The 17,325-nt window shown below is 52.9% G+C and overlaps 1 protein-coding gene across 2 annotated transcripts; it reads right to left on the reverse strand.

The window, feature by feature from the left end:
* Positions 1-3,609: 3,609 nt before the first annotated feature.
* LOC117889231 (C-type lectin domain family 4 member F-like) lies at positions 3,610-17,265 on the reverse strand. 2 transcript variants are annotated; one of them, XM_034793153.1, is made up of 6 exons: positions 17,161-17,265; positions 13,652-13,765; positions 10,493-10,618; positions 8,761-8,906; positions 7,734-7,840; positions 3,610-3,840 (listed from the first exon to the last, which is right to left on the reverse strand). In XM_034793153.1, the coding sequence occupies exons 2-6, from the start codon at positions 13,758-13,760 to the stop codon at positions 3,696-3,698; spliced, it is 633 nt and encodes a 210-aa protein (XP_034649044.1). In that variant the 5' UTR covers positions 13,761-13,765; positions 17,161-17,265; the 3' UTR covers positions 3,610-3,695. The 2 variants fall into 2 exon arrangements, with proteins under 2 accessions (XP_034649044.1, XP_034649043.1); XM_034793152.1 differs by having other exon boundaries at positions 17,096-17,248.
* Positions 17,266-17,325: the final 60 nt, after the last annotated feature.

The following is a 17,325-nucleotide window of genomic DNA, read 5'->3' on the forward strand; positions in this document are numbered from 1 at the left end:
CATAGTATGCCGACACCTTGAATACAGTGTGCAGATCTGCTTGCCCCATCTGAAAAAAAGATATTTTAGAAATGGAAAAGCTACAGAGAAGGGCGATAAAAATGATCAGGGGGCTGGACCAGCTTCCATATGAGGGAAGTTTAAAAAGACTGGGACTGTTTGGCTTAGAAAAGAGATGATTAATGTGACCGAGGTCTATAAAATCATGACTGGTGTGGAGAAAGTGACTAAGGAAGTGTTATTGTTCCCGTCACATAACACAAGAACCAGGGGTCACCCGATGAAATTAATAGTCAGCCGGTTTAAAACAAACCTAAGGCAGTACTTCTTCACACAACGCACAGTCAGTCTGTGGAACTCATTGCCAGGGGCTATTTGTAAAGGACAAAAGAATAACTGGGTTCAAAAAAGAAATAGATACATTCCTGGAGGATAAGTCCAGGAATGACTATTAGCCAAGATTATCAGGGAGGAAACCCTGTGCTCTGGGTGTCCCTAAGCTTCTCTCTGCTAGAAGCTAGGACTGGACGACAGGGGATGTATCACTCGATGGTTGCCCCATTCTGTTCATTCCCTCTGAAGTATCCAGCCACTGTCAGCAGACAGGACACTGGGCTAGATGGACCATTGGGCTGATCCAGTCTGGCCGTTCTTATGTTCTGAGTTGGAGTCTTTAAATAAGGCATGGGTGTCTCTTTCTAAAAGATATGGTCCCACTAACCAGAAGTTCTGGGCTGGATGCCAGGACCCCTGGCTGCCATCTCTGGCCTGCCCTATGCAGGACGTCAGGCAGGATGGCCTAATGGTCCCTCCTAGTTTTACCATCTACAGCTCTCTGAGTAATGAATTGCTTTCTCTGTGGCAACGCGCAATCTGTTGCCATTCTGCACAGGGTTCTCCACCCCAGCAAACAGTCCAGTGCGTGGGACTGCGGGTCGCAAACTGCTGCTTGATGATTTTCACAGCCTGTCACCTGGTCTCCACCCCTCTCAGGTGGGTGATGAATGTGAAGTGCCCAGAATTCCTCAATACAACCTTCATAGGCTCCCCTCCCTCCGGCCTCCATCCAGAGGACCGTTTCATTGAGATTTCAATGGTTTTTTATTGGTGTTGAATTTTTTATAATACAGTCCAAGGAACTGGGTGACCAAAAAGTCATTTCCAACTGCAATGACCAATATTTCAACTTTTGCCAATTCCACGCCCCCAAACCCAACAATTCAGCGAAACGACTCAAATTCGCCCAGTTGCCGGATCTTCGGTTTTCCCAGAAAAAAGGATTCAGCTAGAGAATTTCCCCTTGCTCTAGCTGAGGGTGAAGAAGAGCAGCTGGTGTTTGGTGTGAGGAAGGGGGACACAGTGGAGGGATGCAAAGATGGGGCAAAGCAACGGACTGGGAGAATGGTCATTCTGAAGATGCTGGGGGCCAGGGAGCCCCTGGATATTCAGACCCATGTCAGGTGTAGCCGTGTGGAGTGGAGCTGGAACTATATTTGGGGGCAGGAGGGATAGCTCAGTGGTTTGAGCATTAGCCTCCTAAATCCAGGGTTGTGAGTTCAATCCTTGAGGGGGGATCTGGGGCAAAATCAGTATGTGGTCCTGCTAGTGAAGGCAGGGGGCTGGACTTGATGACTTTTCAAGGTTCCTTCCAGTTCTAGGAGATGGGATATCTCCATTATTATTTTCTTTTTTATAGCTGCCTCTGCCCCCCTGCTTGGTCCCAGTCCTAGAGTAACAGCGCCACCGTCTGGCCATTCCCTCTAACAGTGCCGCTGTTCAATTCTTCCCCCAGGTATTGGCTCTCTCACACATTGTCCTTCTCTGATGCCCGGGTGGGGTGGCCTCCACGTGCAGGCAAATGGCCAGAGACAGACAGGTTGTGGCAGGGCCATGCTCAGCATGATGTAGAGTGCTCGAGTGGAGTCAGGCCTCCTGGGTTCTCTCCCCAATGCTGGGAGGGGAGTGGGGTCTAAGGCCTTGTCTACACTACAGAGTTTTGTCGGCAAAAGGTGCCCTTTCAAAGCACCGGGAAGTATCTGACAGCTAGGGTGACCATATGTCCCGATTTTATAGGGACAGTCCCGATATTTGGGGCTTTTTCTTATATAGGCTCCTATTACCCCCCACCCGTGTCCCGATTTTTCACAGTTGCTGTCTGGTCGCCCTACTGACAGTTGAGCCTGCTGCCCCATTTGGGGAACAAAGAGCAAATCATTCATGTGGCATGCTCCTGTTCTGCCCTGCACTAGGAACACGGGCAGACTGCTGCTGCTGGGAGCGGGGAACTGCTGCGTTGCTTTGACACTCCTCAGCACGGAGAGCTCACAGAGCTGCTCAGGAAGGAATCACAGAGCCATAGGCAGGCAGGCAGAGCGGGCTGCGTCAGGAGTGACTGCTGTGCTGAGCAGAGCCGGGGGCTGATGTGTGGGGAGGTGTCCCTCTCCCCCTGCTGCAGGATAGGCCTGCTGTCTCCTCTATCCCCGACACACCACTCCTCCCCCTCCTGCCCCCCACACTTCAGTGGAAAAAGCAGTTGACAATCTACCAGGATGATCCCAGAAGGATGGGATTGGGAAACCTGCATCATGTGACGTTGTACTTGCCCCATGACGCACTGCAAATCCTTCCCAAAGCACCCTGCGGCCAGTTGCACAGTGGGATAGCTACCCATGGTGCTCTGCTCTCTTTGTCGATGCAAGAGCTGATAGAGTGGACGCACTCTGCTGACACTAGGAGCTAGTGTGGACATGCAACAGCGATTTTAATTAAAGCAGCATAACTTTTGCTGACAAAACTTTGTAGTGTAGACAAGGCCTAGTACTTAGAGTGGGTGGGGGAGGAGGAGAGGGTGTCTGGGTGTCTGGATTCCTGGGTTCTCTCCCCAATCCTTCCACTGACTTGCTGTGTGACTTCAGGTGGGTGACTCACTGATGGATAAAAGCCTCATCCTGTCTAGTGCCGCTGGCTCTGGGCAGCCCCTGGCAGGAGGTACTCAGGGCCTGGCAGGGGCGAGCAGGGGGTGTCCAGGATCAGGCCCTTAGAGCACTGTTCACTGCAGTAGAAGAGGGATTTCTGCAGAGTTGGGAGCGCCCAGTGAGCTGAACCCAGATGCACACAGATGTTCTCTCCACTGGCTAGGGAGATGCACCTGATACTCCTGCAGGAAACTGGAACTGCTGGGGGATCCCTGCCCTCAGTGCACAGAAGTCCCTGTAACCTCACAAGCAGAGTCCTTTGGGCTTCAGCATTAAATGCCAGCACAGCCAATTAGTGCGGTACCCTGGGAACTAAACCTAGTGGGAACGAGGGACTCTGGAGAGCAATGGGAGAAACAGAGGGATTGTGGGTCTCATCATGCCAGGGGCTGACCACTTCTGACTTTAGTGGCAGTCAATGGTACTCAGCACCTGGCCTGGATCTTACATGACCTGTGCCAGGTGGCACAGCAAGTGCAGAGCTCTGAGCAGGACCCGGGTCTGGCAGCCTCTCAGCTAGACATTGGGTTTTGCTCAGCTAGGAGGGAGGTTGACAGTTGCAAGTCCTCTAGATCTCACCGTATTCAGTAGCTCTGACTCAGCCCAGTCGCGTTCAGCGAGGAGAGCTAGCCCATGAAGGCAGCCAGGGATTTGTTGGCTTTTATTGGCTGCTTAAAGAAAATAAACCTCAAAACGGCAAAATGTTTTCAAAGGTGAAAATTACACACAAAAGGGCCCAGCTCTTTCACAAATGAAGTTATAGTGATTCCCACAATCTGCGTCGCTCCAGTTGCCTCTGTCATCCCCTGTGAGATGGACGCAGCGTTTCTGAGTTTTAACACTGGGGATCCCTGAAGACCGAGATCTGAAAGAGACGAGGGGAATATTTCCAGTGGCCAGAGCAGCTCCTGGGGAATCCGCGCTAGTGAGGAACATCTCCATCATGGATCCATATGATCCAACAGAGCAACTTCCCACAACTGCTGAAAGGGAAGACTGCAATACCTGTCTATCTACCCCCATATCACACATCTATCCATCCATCCCAGGCACTCCGCCTAGCGATCCCAGCACACACCTCCCGAATTATACATCCCCATGTACTCCCATCTGCCTATCTGTCCCCATTCACATCTACTTATCTGTGCCCATCCACTCCCCTACCTAGCCATCCCCATACCCTCCTACCAATCGCATACACCCATACGCTTCCATCTAGCAATCTACCTATCTATCCTCATACATACCCATCTATACCCACACTCTCTATCTATCCATGGGTGGCAGGTGAACCCCCACTTCGGGAAGGCTAGCCTCACGTCCCCGCCCCTTCCACCCAAGGCCCCGCCCAACGGAGCCCCGAGCCACCCCCATGGCTGGAGGAGCCCTGGCTGACCTGCCCCAGCTGCGCTGGCTGGCCTGACTCCCAGACCAGCCTGAGCCGCCCTGGCCACCCCAGCCCCTGGCTGTCAGCCGGAGCCCCGAGCTCCAGGCCACTGGCAGGTGCCAGGGGAAGGAATAGCTCAGTGGTTTGACAATTGGCCTGCTAAACCCAGGATCATGAGTTCAATCCTTGAGGGGGCCATTTAGGGAACTGGGGTAAAAAGCTGTCTGGGGATTGGTCCTGCTTTGAGCAGGGGGTTGGACTAGATGATCTCCTGAGGTCCCTTCCAACCCTGTGATTCTGTGAGCCCCTGCTGGCTTCAGGGAGGGTAGGGTGACCAGATGTCCCAATTTTATAGGGACAGTCCCGAATTTTTGGGTCTTTTTCTTATATAGGCTCCTATTACCCCCCACCCCTTGTCCCGATTTTTCACATTTGCTGTCTGGTCACTCTAAGGGAGGGCCTTAGGACAGAGCATGGCCTGGGTTAGGGGAAGTTTAGCCTCCCCTGGCCTTTGATACCTGCTGTCTATCTAGCTCCATAAACTTATACCTGTCTCTCCCGGGACACTCCCATACAACCATTCCCATTAGAGCTGGGTGAAATTTTTTCCATTTGAGAATCTGACACAAATTTGTTGATTAGATTTGGCCAATTATTTTTTATGGGGGGGGACAGGGTGAAGGGGGTGGAGGCACCGGGGTCAGCGGGGAAGATCAAGGTGGAGTGATGAGCTCCCTTTTGACTCTGATCCAGAGTAAACCTGCAGTGCTTCCCCCTGAGCCTACTTGGTCTGGGGTCTTGGAGGGATGGTCTGCCCCAGAGTGCAGCTACCTCAGGGTCCCAGCTCAAAGCAGAGCTGCCCTGCACTGCACACGGATCAGTGTCTATGAATAAAGCTCACGTTCGTCCCCACTCCCCGTGCTAATCCTGTCCTCCCCACTGTAATCCTACCCAATGTTTATTGCAGGACCGCAGTGTGTTAGAGCCAGACTTCCTGGTGCTGAGCACCTGGCACTTCCACTGAGAACAGCTGAGACCAGCTCGTGTTTGGGTGCCTCATGTCCTATTCTCCTCCATAAGGCAGGCTCCCTGGCTGGACTACATCTCCCACAGTGCACTATGGTATTCCCTCTGGAGGGGAGAGGTGGAGCATCCTGGGACTCCCTGGCCATGATGCGTCATGGGAGATGTAATCCTGCTGGGAGCTCATGGGGAGAATGATGACATACAGCAATTGAACTATGGTCTTCCCGCTGAAGAAAAGAGGCAGAGCATCATGGGAGCTGTAGTCAGGCTGGGGAGGCTGGCCCATAATGGAAAGGGAGAACATGCAGTAACTGAACTACAACTCTCATGAGGCACCAGGGCATTATTTCTGAAGGAAAATATTTGAGCTTGCACCCAAAATATTTTGCTTTTGTGGCATGTTTTTCAACAAAAAATCGAGATGTTTTGCAAGACGATGCAAAAAATGTTGAGTCAAAATCCCGATTTCCCATAAAAAGAACTGTTCAGTGGAAAATTTTCAACCCGCTCCATTGACTCCCCTGCTGGCTCTGGGCCATGTAACAATGCTTGTTCCCAGCCATGCCAGCCTGAAGTCAGTTGGCTAGTCCCTTCTCACCAGCCTGAGGGACCAGACTGCTTTGTGGGAGGAGGCCAGCCACCTCCCCTGCTCCAGGGGAGGGGGTAAGTGAGGTGCAGTGTATAGGGCCCTGCTGGGTTTGGAAGCAGGGCGAGGAGACAGATGAAAGCAGGCAGAGGATAATGAATGCTTGGGCATGTCTACGCTACCAAGTTTACTCCTGGGGGAATTCTGCATCACTGCACACACACAGAATTCATGTCTGGTGCAGAATTTTTTTCCCCCACAGAAAATACGTTCTGCCCAAGAAGTGCTGCAGTTCCGCCTTTTGCCCACCAGAACAACTGTCTAGCCAGCAGTAACGGCTAGCAGCCGGTTGCGTTTGTTACAGCAGCCCTGCCGGTGGAGCCAAGTTAGGAGGCACAGTAGGGCACACGGTGCTGCCAGGGGGTCATAGACTGGGGTTCAGAAGGACTAGTGAAGGGACAGACTGGGGTACAGGCTCAGGAGCTAATGAAGTGACAACATTGATCCAGAGGCTGAATGAGAGGGGGGCTCCAGGCCACATGGGGACTTGGGGTAGGAGGGCTCTAGGGCCACACGGGGACAGGGGGTGCAGTGACACATGGGGACAGGGCCAGATGTGCCTGACTGAATGGGAGAGACTCATCTGCATGGGGGAGGCTCCCCAACTCCCTATCAATTTCTCCACTCCCAAAAGAAACTGTTTCAGTTCTTCTTCTACTTCTCCCACCCACACACAACAACCCTCCAGGTGCACTCCTGGGCTCCTTCCCTCTCCCTCAGCTCCTCCATTACCCCTGACTTCCCCAAGCCTTTGCACTGTTTCTGAGAGGTGTGGAAATACAGTTCTGTATTGTGGTTTAAATGAATTACTCAAAGTTCTGTATTAATATGCTTAGTAAGGAATCTAGTTGTCAAAAAAAAAAACTAACCATTTCCTGAATCTCTTTTTTTTTTTTTTTTTTTTTTGCATGTATTGTTACAGACATACTTGCTCACAGGTATTTTGAAATAAATTGCCAAAATAATTGTAACTGGTGTGATTATACTGTTATTTTGACAAATAAAATGTGCAGAATTTTGCAGAATTTTAATTACTGTCTGTAGAATTGTACATTTTTGGCACAGAATTTTAAAATTTTTGGCACAGAATTTTTAATTTTTTTGTGCAGAGCTCCCCCAGGAGTAAAAGGTAAGGCAGCTTATGTTGACCTAACTATGTAAGTGTCACACTACAGTGTTCCTCTCACCACTGTAACTCACCTGCTACGCCGACCTAGTAAATCCACCTCAACGAGAGGCATAAGGCTTAGGTCAACATAGTCCAGGCGACGCAGTGTCTGTATAGACACTGCTTTACTTGCATTGCCTGTTGGCTGTCAGGAGCCGTGAAATTGACAAGAAATGTCAATTTCACTGCTGGTAGGGTCCCTGTTTTGAAATTGAGTGGGGGCGGGGGTGCTCTGGCTGTGAGCCCCAGCAGTGCTGACAGCTGGAGCCTCACTGCCTGGTGCTGAGAGCCCAGGCTGAGAGCTCTCTGCAGAGGTCCCAGCTGGAGTCCCCACAGCTGGAGCCCGGGTGCCTCCCAGGCTCTCAGCCCCCCCAAACTGCTCGTCTTAAGTCGGTGCAAGTGCTCCTGGTGAGGCCACACACCACCTACAGGAGGGCAGTGTGGACATGATAAACACAGTAATTGCTGGTGGCAGTACATAGACTAACATAAGTCAACTTAACTTTGTAGTGTAGACATGGCCTTACTCACGTGTATGATACCGGTGAGCCATCCACCCACGTCCAGTTTCCTTCTGCGCCTTTGTGGCTCAGGCCAATCCAGTGGTGAATGGATTTGATCCCCACTGTCAGGAATGCCTAAGGGGGTTGGGGGGAGAGAAGCACAAAGCAGCAACTTTTTGTTTCCTACCTGGGGTTCTGCAAACCACCAGGGGCCTGTGTCCCACGGGGCCTGCCCAGCCCTCTGTCACCTGCCTTGCCCAGCTGTTGTGCTGAAACCCCCCACCCCACCTGCAGGCACACAGACCAGACAGCCAGGCGGGAGCAGGGGTGGAAGCGAGCAGCCATTGCAACTGGGAATGGGCTGTGAGGTGAAATGGGGTTATGGGGTTATGGATTTACACTGATGTAAACGAGATAGGATCTGGTCACGGGGCTCTGTCTGGATCCTGGCAGTGTCTCCGGGTAACAATGTGCACCTATGCCGAACGGTTCTGGCCACACACATCCTGCAGAGCTGATCACAAAGGCTGGGGACTGGAGGATAACCCCCACTGGGGGCCGCATGGGTGGGGGTGGTTGGGTGAGGGGCCTGCAAGTGGGGTCATGTCTCTTCTGGGATTGCAGGAGCTGAGGGGCTGAGAGGGGATTGCAGTGGCTGTGGGAGGGTGAGGGGCTTGCAGGAGGCAGGGGCTGGTGGGGCTTGCAGGGGTGGGAGGGCGCTGCTGGGGCTTTGTGGCAGAAATCCCTAGAGCGAGCCTCTGCTGATTTCTCTGGCGCTCGTCTGCAGCATCTGCTGTGCCCAGGAGACTTGGGGCAGGGAAGTAAGTCGCTGCAATGTCCTCACAGCACAGGGCCCAGGGTCAAGCAATGCAGCTGCCCTCCTCCCGCTGGGGAGGCTGGGCTGGATCCAGAGCCTGCAAAGCATGGGCCCAGCAGGTTGGGGGAGCACTGGGATTACAGCAGCAGTTTTGGCCTGGGAGGAGAGATCCCAGGCAGGTGGCCCAGCACTGCACCCAGTTCTGCCTCTCCCCAGGGGCAGGAGGATGGGGACCTACCTGCTGCCACGGGCTGCTGATGACAGCTAGGTCTGCACTGTGGCTGCTGCACGAGTTCCTGGCCATTTCCCAGGGATTCTTTTCAAGGGAGAAAAAGTAGCATTTCTTCTGGAACTCCTCCCAGCCATGCGGGCAGCACGGGATCCCTGCAACACAGGCTGCAGCTCACCCAAGGGCACAGAATCCGTGCTGGTAGCATCCCGCTAATCCTGCAGCCCAGCCCAGGCCAGCCCCGACGAGTATCCCGGCCGGCTGCTCGCTCCCAGCCAAGGAGGCTGCAGAACAGGAACAGACCCTGTGGTTCTCCTGCTCCCAGCCTGCACTACACACTCTCACCAGCTGGGGCCTCCCGAACTCCTGTCTGGACACAGCTGATTGTGCTGCCTCCGTGCCGGGGCTGGCAGGAAACGGGCTGAACTGAACGGAAGGTTTTGACATTTGTTTTCATTCCAATGCAAAATGAAGCCAAGACTGGCCCAGAAGAACCCATGGCCCAGGGGAGAGGGCACCAACCAGGGGCATGGGAAAGCCAGGGCCAAGCCTCTGACTCAGATAATGCAGGGACTTGAACCTCGGTCCCCCACCACCCTGGCACGTGCCCTGAACGCCCAGCTCTAGAGTCATTCTCGGGGGGCGGGGGTGGAGGAGAGAGTGTGCACATGCACATGAGTGACTGACCCTAGAGCCCCCTGGCTTGGCCACTCGCCAGGGTGATAAAAGACCCAGGTCTGCGTCCCTGCTGTGCCTGGTTTGGTCTCCCACATCCCAACTGCATGCCCCAGGCCATGCCCAGAATGGGGTGGGACTTCCTATCACTGCTTCTGACCAGAGCTTCCACCACGGCCCTGGCAGACCTTCCCATGGAGCATTTAGTCAAAACTGACCCGTTTCTTTGAAAAGACGAATCGCCATTTTCCTGGGTGAGAGCCGAGCTCTGAGTCCTCTCCACCAGCCCCCACACTCCCACCTCCCACAGCCATCCCCCCTTCCCCGGCCCCTAAGGAGCCTGTCATCCTGCTCAGGGGAGGAGCGTGTGTGCCATGGGCTGTGATCCCAGAGTCCTGGTCTGAGACACACAGACCTCCCCCCCCCCACACCTCAGATTGTTGCCTGGACGCGTTTGTTCCTGTTTTGCATCCGTCGGATCTTGAGAAATCAGGATCCCAAGTAAAGAAATAAACAAGAAATTGTCACTGTGAGAAACCAGCTTGGCCAGAGCAAAACCACCGCTACAGGAAGCCTTAGTCACCCTGACTCACACCCAGGATCTAGCACCTACAGCTCAGCTCAGTCACAAGAAGGATTTGAGGGAGAAAGGAACATCCCAGGTTTGTGGGACAGTCACTTCTACAGTTGAGATTGAACCTGGTACCGTGAGCACCCAGCTCCAGCCATGTGAGGTCAAGGAGTGGCTCCCTCAGCTGGTGGCAGTAATAGGCTGTTATCCTCTATGCAGTGTAGGTGCTGAGACAAAGCAAATCAGCCCCTGTCTAAACCCTCTTCAGGTCTGACCGTGACCCGGACTATGTGAAAGTTCTGATCCGGATCTGGATCTAAATCCCACTTTGGGTCCATCTCAAGGCCACTGATCCTCCCCCTGCAGGGTGCATGGATGCAGCACTGGCATACGGGAGGTTCTTCTGTCACCTCCCTGCCCCTCCGTGGTGCAGAGATGGCTGCCTGGAGCCTCCATCCAGACACATCAGGCAGCAGGCCCGGGACCAGCACTTACATTTCAGGAGCATGAGCAAGAAGGCGGCTGTCGACACCAGCAGAGACACCCCCACCAGGGCGTAGAGGATGCCCAAGGACTTTCTCCCACAGCCTCTCTGCTCTGCTGCCTTCGGGGTGGAGACAGCTGCAAAGAACAGCGACATCAGCGGCTAGAGCACGAGTCAGCGGAAGAATAGCTGGTGTAATATCTACCCATGCCACTAGCCATGGGCAGGAGAATGACCTACATGTGCAAGATAGTGGGAGAGGGATCTAGTGGTTAGAACGTGGGGGAAGAGGCTGGGAGTTAGGACCCCTGGGTTCTATCCCCAGCGAGGGGAGGGGTAGATGGGGCTGGGAGCCAGGGCTCCTGGGTTCTATTCCCCCCTCTAGGAGAGGGGCAAGGTCCAGTGGGTGCCCCCCACAGCACCAGAGAGTGCACTCTGGGGTGTGAACTGTAAAGAGGAGAGAACAGAGCCTTCTTTGTCCCCATCGGACCCCGAGCCCATCACCATGGTGTTTGGGCTTGTTTGCCACGCTACGGTCCCAATCCTTGAAAGCACTGATGACTCTCCGCTCCTGCTGGGGTCCATGGGCGCTGCGGGGACTCAGCACCTTTGAGAATCCTGCTCTTCGAGGCCTTGTCCACATAAGTGAGTGTGTTAAACTGGTGTGACTCACCCGGGCCTGGTCTATGCAAAAACTTTCTCTGGTTTAACTGAAGGTGCAATTTCACTCCCCTTTATTTAAACTGGGGCTGCTTTGTGTGTGAACACTCTTAAGTCGGCTTAACACCAGCTATCAGCACCGATTTCAGTGTTCACTAAATCACTGATTTGCACTAAATCGGTTTGTAAATCTAGTAAAATGAAACTGGTGCAACTTAGGTGCAGACAAGTCCCTAGTGTAGACATGTTTGAGTCAATTCAAGAGGATCTTACAGAGCTGTATCTTAAGCAGATTACAAAGGGCTCAGCTGCATGAAAAAGGCACATCGGTTTCGGCAGAGATGTGAATTTAAACTGCTTTAATTAAACCAGTGTAGACACTTATTTCAGCTTAACAGCTGCTTTCTTCAGTTAGTTTCAATTGATTAGGAGCAGGGTTGAAAACCCCAAATAAACCAAAAATCAGAACATCCACCTTTGTCTTCGCTAGGAAAAAAAAGGGAGTGTTCTTACCTTGTGACAGCTAGAACAGGGTAACGCCCGAGGCCTGATCTACCCTACAAAGCTTCACCGGCTTAGCTATGTTGGCTAGGAGTGTGCAAAAACCACACACGTGCTCATGCCGACACAGCAATGCCAGCAAAACCCCCAGTGTAGACACAACCACGTGAAAAGAAGAATGCTCCTGTGGGCGTGGCTAATGTCGTTTGGGGAGGTGGTGTCTGCCAGCCCAGGAACACCTCCAGCTGGCCGACCTAGGGCACTTGGCTGACACAGCTATATCGCCGCAGGCTCTGAAGCGTAGACAAGCCCCCAGCGGAGAGAAGGCAGCCTGGAGCTTTCCCATGGGTCAGTGGGTTGAAGTAGCAACCACGGGATCCAGGGGTTCACCTCAACCTGCTAATTGATGGAAGCTCCAAGCTGCCCTGTCTCCACAGGGACGCCCCCCTCTCTTAGTTAGCGGGAGTTTTCCTAGTGGAGACGCTGCCTCGGGGGGCTGTGCCAGTTCTGAGTCAAGTCAGGACAGCTCTCCCACGCCGACGGTGCCAGGCCAATGGCAGGCGCCTGATGCCAGCATCGGCTCATCCACCAAGCTGGGCGGGTTTCCTGGAACCAGGGGGCCTGGACGTGGTAGCTTCTGTACAGAGCACATGGCACCCACCAGGGATCCCTGTGTGCCAGCCTCCCATCCCCCAGCAACTGCTCACCCCTTCCCCCAAGCCAGGTGCTCTGGATGCCCACCATCCCCCCTCCCCCAACCAGGGTCCCCCATTTTTCCCCATGCCAGCGGCTCTGTGTGCCGCCCCCCACCACCCCATACCAGGGTCCCCCATTTCTCCACCTGCCAGGGCCTCTGTGTGCCCCCCATTCCCTCTCCCCCCATGCCAAAGTCCCCCATTCCACTCCATGCCAGGGGCTCTCTGTGCTTCCCATTTTCCCCCTGCCATGCCAGGGCAGTGGTTCCCTTTCTCCTGCCTTTGGTCTCTGCACTCCCATGTCCCCGGCTCTCTGTCATTGCTGACAGCTGCCGTTTAGGGCTCCAGCATTGCTAGTTATTACCCTTGTAGCTGCAACTGAAAATGACACCACCTAGTGGATTCCTGACCGGGACAGACCCTGGGGTGTTCGCTCCGCCACAGGCATCACCAGAAAAGCCACAACTAAAGCCAATGATGTTATTGTTCTCATTGGTAAAGCTCTTGGAGATCCACTGATGAAAAACACTAGAGTCGAGCTGAGAGTTAACCCGGCAAAGTGCTGAGAGCCTCCGGGGAGATCTCTCTCACTGCCTCTGCAATCCATACACTGAACCCACCGCCACAGCACTGAGTGCATTGGGTTGTTTGCCCAAGGAGGGGGTTTGGGGGGTGTCATCAGTTGAATTCCTGCAAATGACCCATTTGCTCACCCAAGCATGAGACACTGAGCCAGGCAGAGCCCGAGAACGCATGCCAGCACCACGCAGGGCAGCAGTGCTATAGGGGGCTGGGTTTCAGTTCTAATGGGATCGTTTCCCTGGAACAAGGATTATTTGTGTCCAGCCCAGTCAGGGGACCCGCTAAACTCGCCTTTGCAAGCCTGAGCATCTCCTCAGTGGAAGTGGCTGCAGGATTTGGCCCAGCTGCGTCATGCTCCAGAAACCTCAACTTTCTTTTAAAAATAAAACCATCGGGGAGATTTTCAAAGGCACAAGTGGGAACTGGGCACCTAATTCCCACTGGGGGGAGCAGTGGGAGTTGGGCATCCAACTGCTCGTACTGCCTTTGAACAAATCCTCTTTGGCAGCGGAGATAACACTGGACACAGGACCCAGGTGTGACTGATGCAGAGAGGCTGCCTGAGTCTGCAGAGAGCCTGAGCCAATTGCTCTTCATTTCCATCTGTAGCCTCACTTTAATGCTTTTCCCTTTGCCAAACCCAGACATCAAGCCCGGTTGTGCTGACCCATCAATTCTGTGACCCACACACCTCCCGTGCTCTGTGAGATGCAGCTCAAGTGAGTCACCCACCTGGCTCTGCCTTTGCTTGCCACTGGGGCTGCATCTGAGGCTGGGATGGTAGCTGATTGGGATCGACGTTCTCATAATCCCTCTCGCAGTCATCCTCAAAACTGCCCATCGAATCTAGAGGCAGAAAGAGGGTTTTCTAGAACAGCCGTGGACCTGTTTTATTGTCTATTCTGGATCACAAAGCATTTAAAGCCCAGACTCCTCCCCAGGCCTGGATGCTGGGTTCAGTCACTTCCCAGCCCAGCTTTGGCTTTCGCTGTCATTGTTATTATTATTTATCTGTATTGCAGATGCGCCGGAGCCCCAGCCGTGGCCCGGGACCCCACTGCACCAGGCGCTGTATAGACCCAGGTCCCTGCCCCAAAGAGCTTCCAATCTAAGGCAATCAAAGCTGTTCAGAATCCACAGAGTCAACCACTGACCTGGGCTGCGAAAGTGTCTACAGCTGCAGGGATGTTTATGGGAATCCCTGGGCAAAATCCTTGTTCTCAGGGCTGAAAATTTGCCCTCTAAGGATTCACTTACCCTCCCTCTGCCCAAACCCTTCACCTGTGCTCTCTGGAGAGTGTAATTTTAGTTGGCTAAACCAGGTATTCATCTATCTATCCCCATACACCTCCCTATATCTATCCACCCCCATACACCGTATCTATCTATCTATCTATCTATCTATCTATCCCCAGACACCTCCCTATATCTATCCACCCCCATACACTCTATCTAATCTATCTATCTATCTATCTATCTATCTATCTATCTATCTATCCCCATACACCTTCCTATATCTATCCACCCCCATACACCGTATCTATCTAATCAATCTATCTATCTATCCCCATACACCTCCCTATATCTATCCACCCCCATACACCGTATCTATCTATCTATCCCCATACACCTCCCTATATCTATCCACCCCCATACACCGTATCTATCTATCTATCTGTAAGCAGGGTCTGAATGAGCCCTCCACTGACATCTAGTGATGAGCTGGGGGAAAAGACTTCAGGAACAGCCTGTGTTTGCGTCTACTCTGTGCAGGTGCGCAGCATGATGGAGTGCTTGACCAAAATGATCACATTTGGCTGGTGTTGGGTTACAATTCACTTTACTGTCGAGAGCAGGGGTAATGAAATATTTTTCTCCTTATTGTATGAAGAAAGGGCAGCAGAACTGTACTTGGTCTGGCCTGTGAGGCACCACCCTAATCTGAACCTCATTTGCTAAACATGGGGTAGGGCTGCCAAAGCCCTGTGAAGGAGAGTAAGGGTGGGAGCGGCGTTTGGGATGGGAGGTGTGGCTAAAGGAGGGTCCTAGATGCTCACTGGTGGTGCGCTCGGTAGGGTTTAGAGACTGAACTAATTAGCTTCAAGTGAGAGACCTTGTTTCTCTGTTCAGGGGTAACAGGAACTGAATGTTAGGAGCTCTGGGGGCTGTGCCTTAAGTCATGTCTACACTAGCGAGCTTGCGGCTGTGCTGATGCGGCTGTACCGCTGTAAGATCGCTTGTGTAGCTGCTCTATGCCGGTGGGAGAGAGCTCCTCCGTCGACATCATAAAACCCCTTCCACAAACGGCGCTAGCCAGGATGGTGGGAGAGCGTCTCCCGCTGACAGCGCTGTTCACCGGCAAATCTGTGGGTGTAACTTACGTCACTCAGGGGGGTGGTTTTTACACACAAGCCATTCAATGTGGGGTAAGGACTGTGGTGACATGAAAGTCAAGGCAGAGGCTGTACAGCCGGAGAGACCAGTAAGAGCTGAAATCACTAACACCCTGGGTTAAGCCATGTGACCTCAGCCCATGGAATGACATAAGTGGCAGTGCCGACCAGCAGCAGCGGAGACAAGCAGCGGAAGCAGTAGTCAACATCTAGTTGCAGAGGCTCATAGCAACCACAGAGACATTGCTTGATTCTCCCCCACCACCACCACCCTTTCTGGGGTGGGAAGTGACCCCCTATGACCCACCTCTGAACTCTTGGTCTTTGCTAACCGAGGACAGCCATCTGTGAGTAGGGCGCAGTGGAGGGAATAATGTGGTAAAGGGACATTAATTCGTTGGACTTTCCCATCCCAAGGTGGGAAACTGAGGCAAAGGACACAGCCCATCGCGCTGTGGGGTCGTCTTTGCTTATCATTACATGCTTTTGAATGGGGTTGTAGTGTTTCCCCAAACTAATGCTTGGTTCCCTTTCTCTTTTAATAAAAGTTCTGTTTCGTTATACACAGACTCAGTGCTTGTGAGTGGGGGAAGTATTGCCTCTTAATGGTGCTCAGGGTTCGTGTTTGGTTTTCCCAGATTACTGAGTGGGGGCTGGTTCTGCTCTGTATTGTTAAGAGGAACCCCCTAGATATTGAACCTGGCCCTAGTTGCTGCTGATGCCACCTGGCAGAAGGGTTACATATCTATCTATCTATCTATCTATCTATCTATCTATCTATCCCCATATTCCCCCTCTACCCATATATAAGACACTGGTGGTAATTGTCCTGCTATGATCAGCACTGATGAAGCCTCAGCTGGCGAATGGTGTCCAGTTCTGGTCACTGCGCTTTAAGAAAGATGTGGACAAATTGGAGAGAGTCAAGTGAAGAGCAAAACAAATGATCAAAGGGTTAGAAAACCTGCCCTGTGTGGAAAAATAGAAAAACTGGGCAGGCTTAGTCTTGAAAAAAGAAGGCTGAAGGGGGACCTGCTAAGGAGGACAATGATCCGTTGTTCTCCACATCCACTTGAGGTAGGACAAGAAACAACCAGCTTAATCTGTGGCCAGGGAGATTTAGATTAGATATTTGAAAAAGCTTTCTAGCGGTAAGGGCAGCTCAGCACTGGACTAGGTCACTGAGGGAGGCTGTGCAATCCCCGTCTAAAGGGTTCTAAGAACAGGTTGGACAAATGCCTGTCAGGAATGGTCTAGGGGTTTACTTGGTCCTGCCTCAGCGCAGGGGGCTGATGTCTTGAGGTCCCGTCCAGCCTCACATTTCTCTGATTCGCGGAGTAGGGAGACATGCCCAGATGATCCCAGCCGGTGATCCACACCCCATGCTACAGAGGAAGGGGGGAAATTCCCAGAAATTCCAAGGTCCCTGCAATCTGACCTGGGGGAACATTCCTGGCAATCAGTGTGACTGTGAGCCAGACCCACCAGCCAGGCATCTAAGCAGAGGATTCTCTGTCCCGCCTTAGAGCAGCGGTTCTCAAACTTCACTGCACTGCGACCTCTTCTGATAACAAAAATTCCTATGTGACCCTGGGCAGGGGCAGAGCCTGAGTCCCGCTGCCCCGAGCTAACGCACTCAAGTTTCGGTTTCAGCCCCAGGTCCCAGCAAGTCTAATGCTGGTCCCGGTGACCCCATAAAAATGGGGTCCTGACCCACAGTTTGAGACCCGCTGCCTTAGAGGGATGAGCTAGAAGTTCAGTCCCCATGTCCCCCCATGTTTACCTGGCCTCCCGCGTGGCATCTTGGCTCTTTTGATCTGCGACAGCTGCATGGAGTTGTTCTAGTACCTGCAGTAACTGGCCTCTGTTTGCATCACACTGTCAAGCAGCTTCCTCCCGGGCGGCAGCGTCTCCACCACAGACTGAGTGCAGCACCAGAGTTTGCAACACACGCCACAGCCTCTCCTTCCCTTTCACAAACCGCGAGTGCTGAATACACCCACCGTTAACCCC

The sequence above is a fragment of the Trachemys scripta genome, chromosome 16 (assembly GCF_013100865.1).
Source record: "Trachemys scripta elegans isolate TJP31775 chromosome 16, CAS_Tse_1.0, whole genome shotgun sequence".
NCBI lineage: Eukaryota > Metazoa > Chordata > Testudines > Emydidae > Trachemys > Trachemys scripta.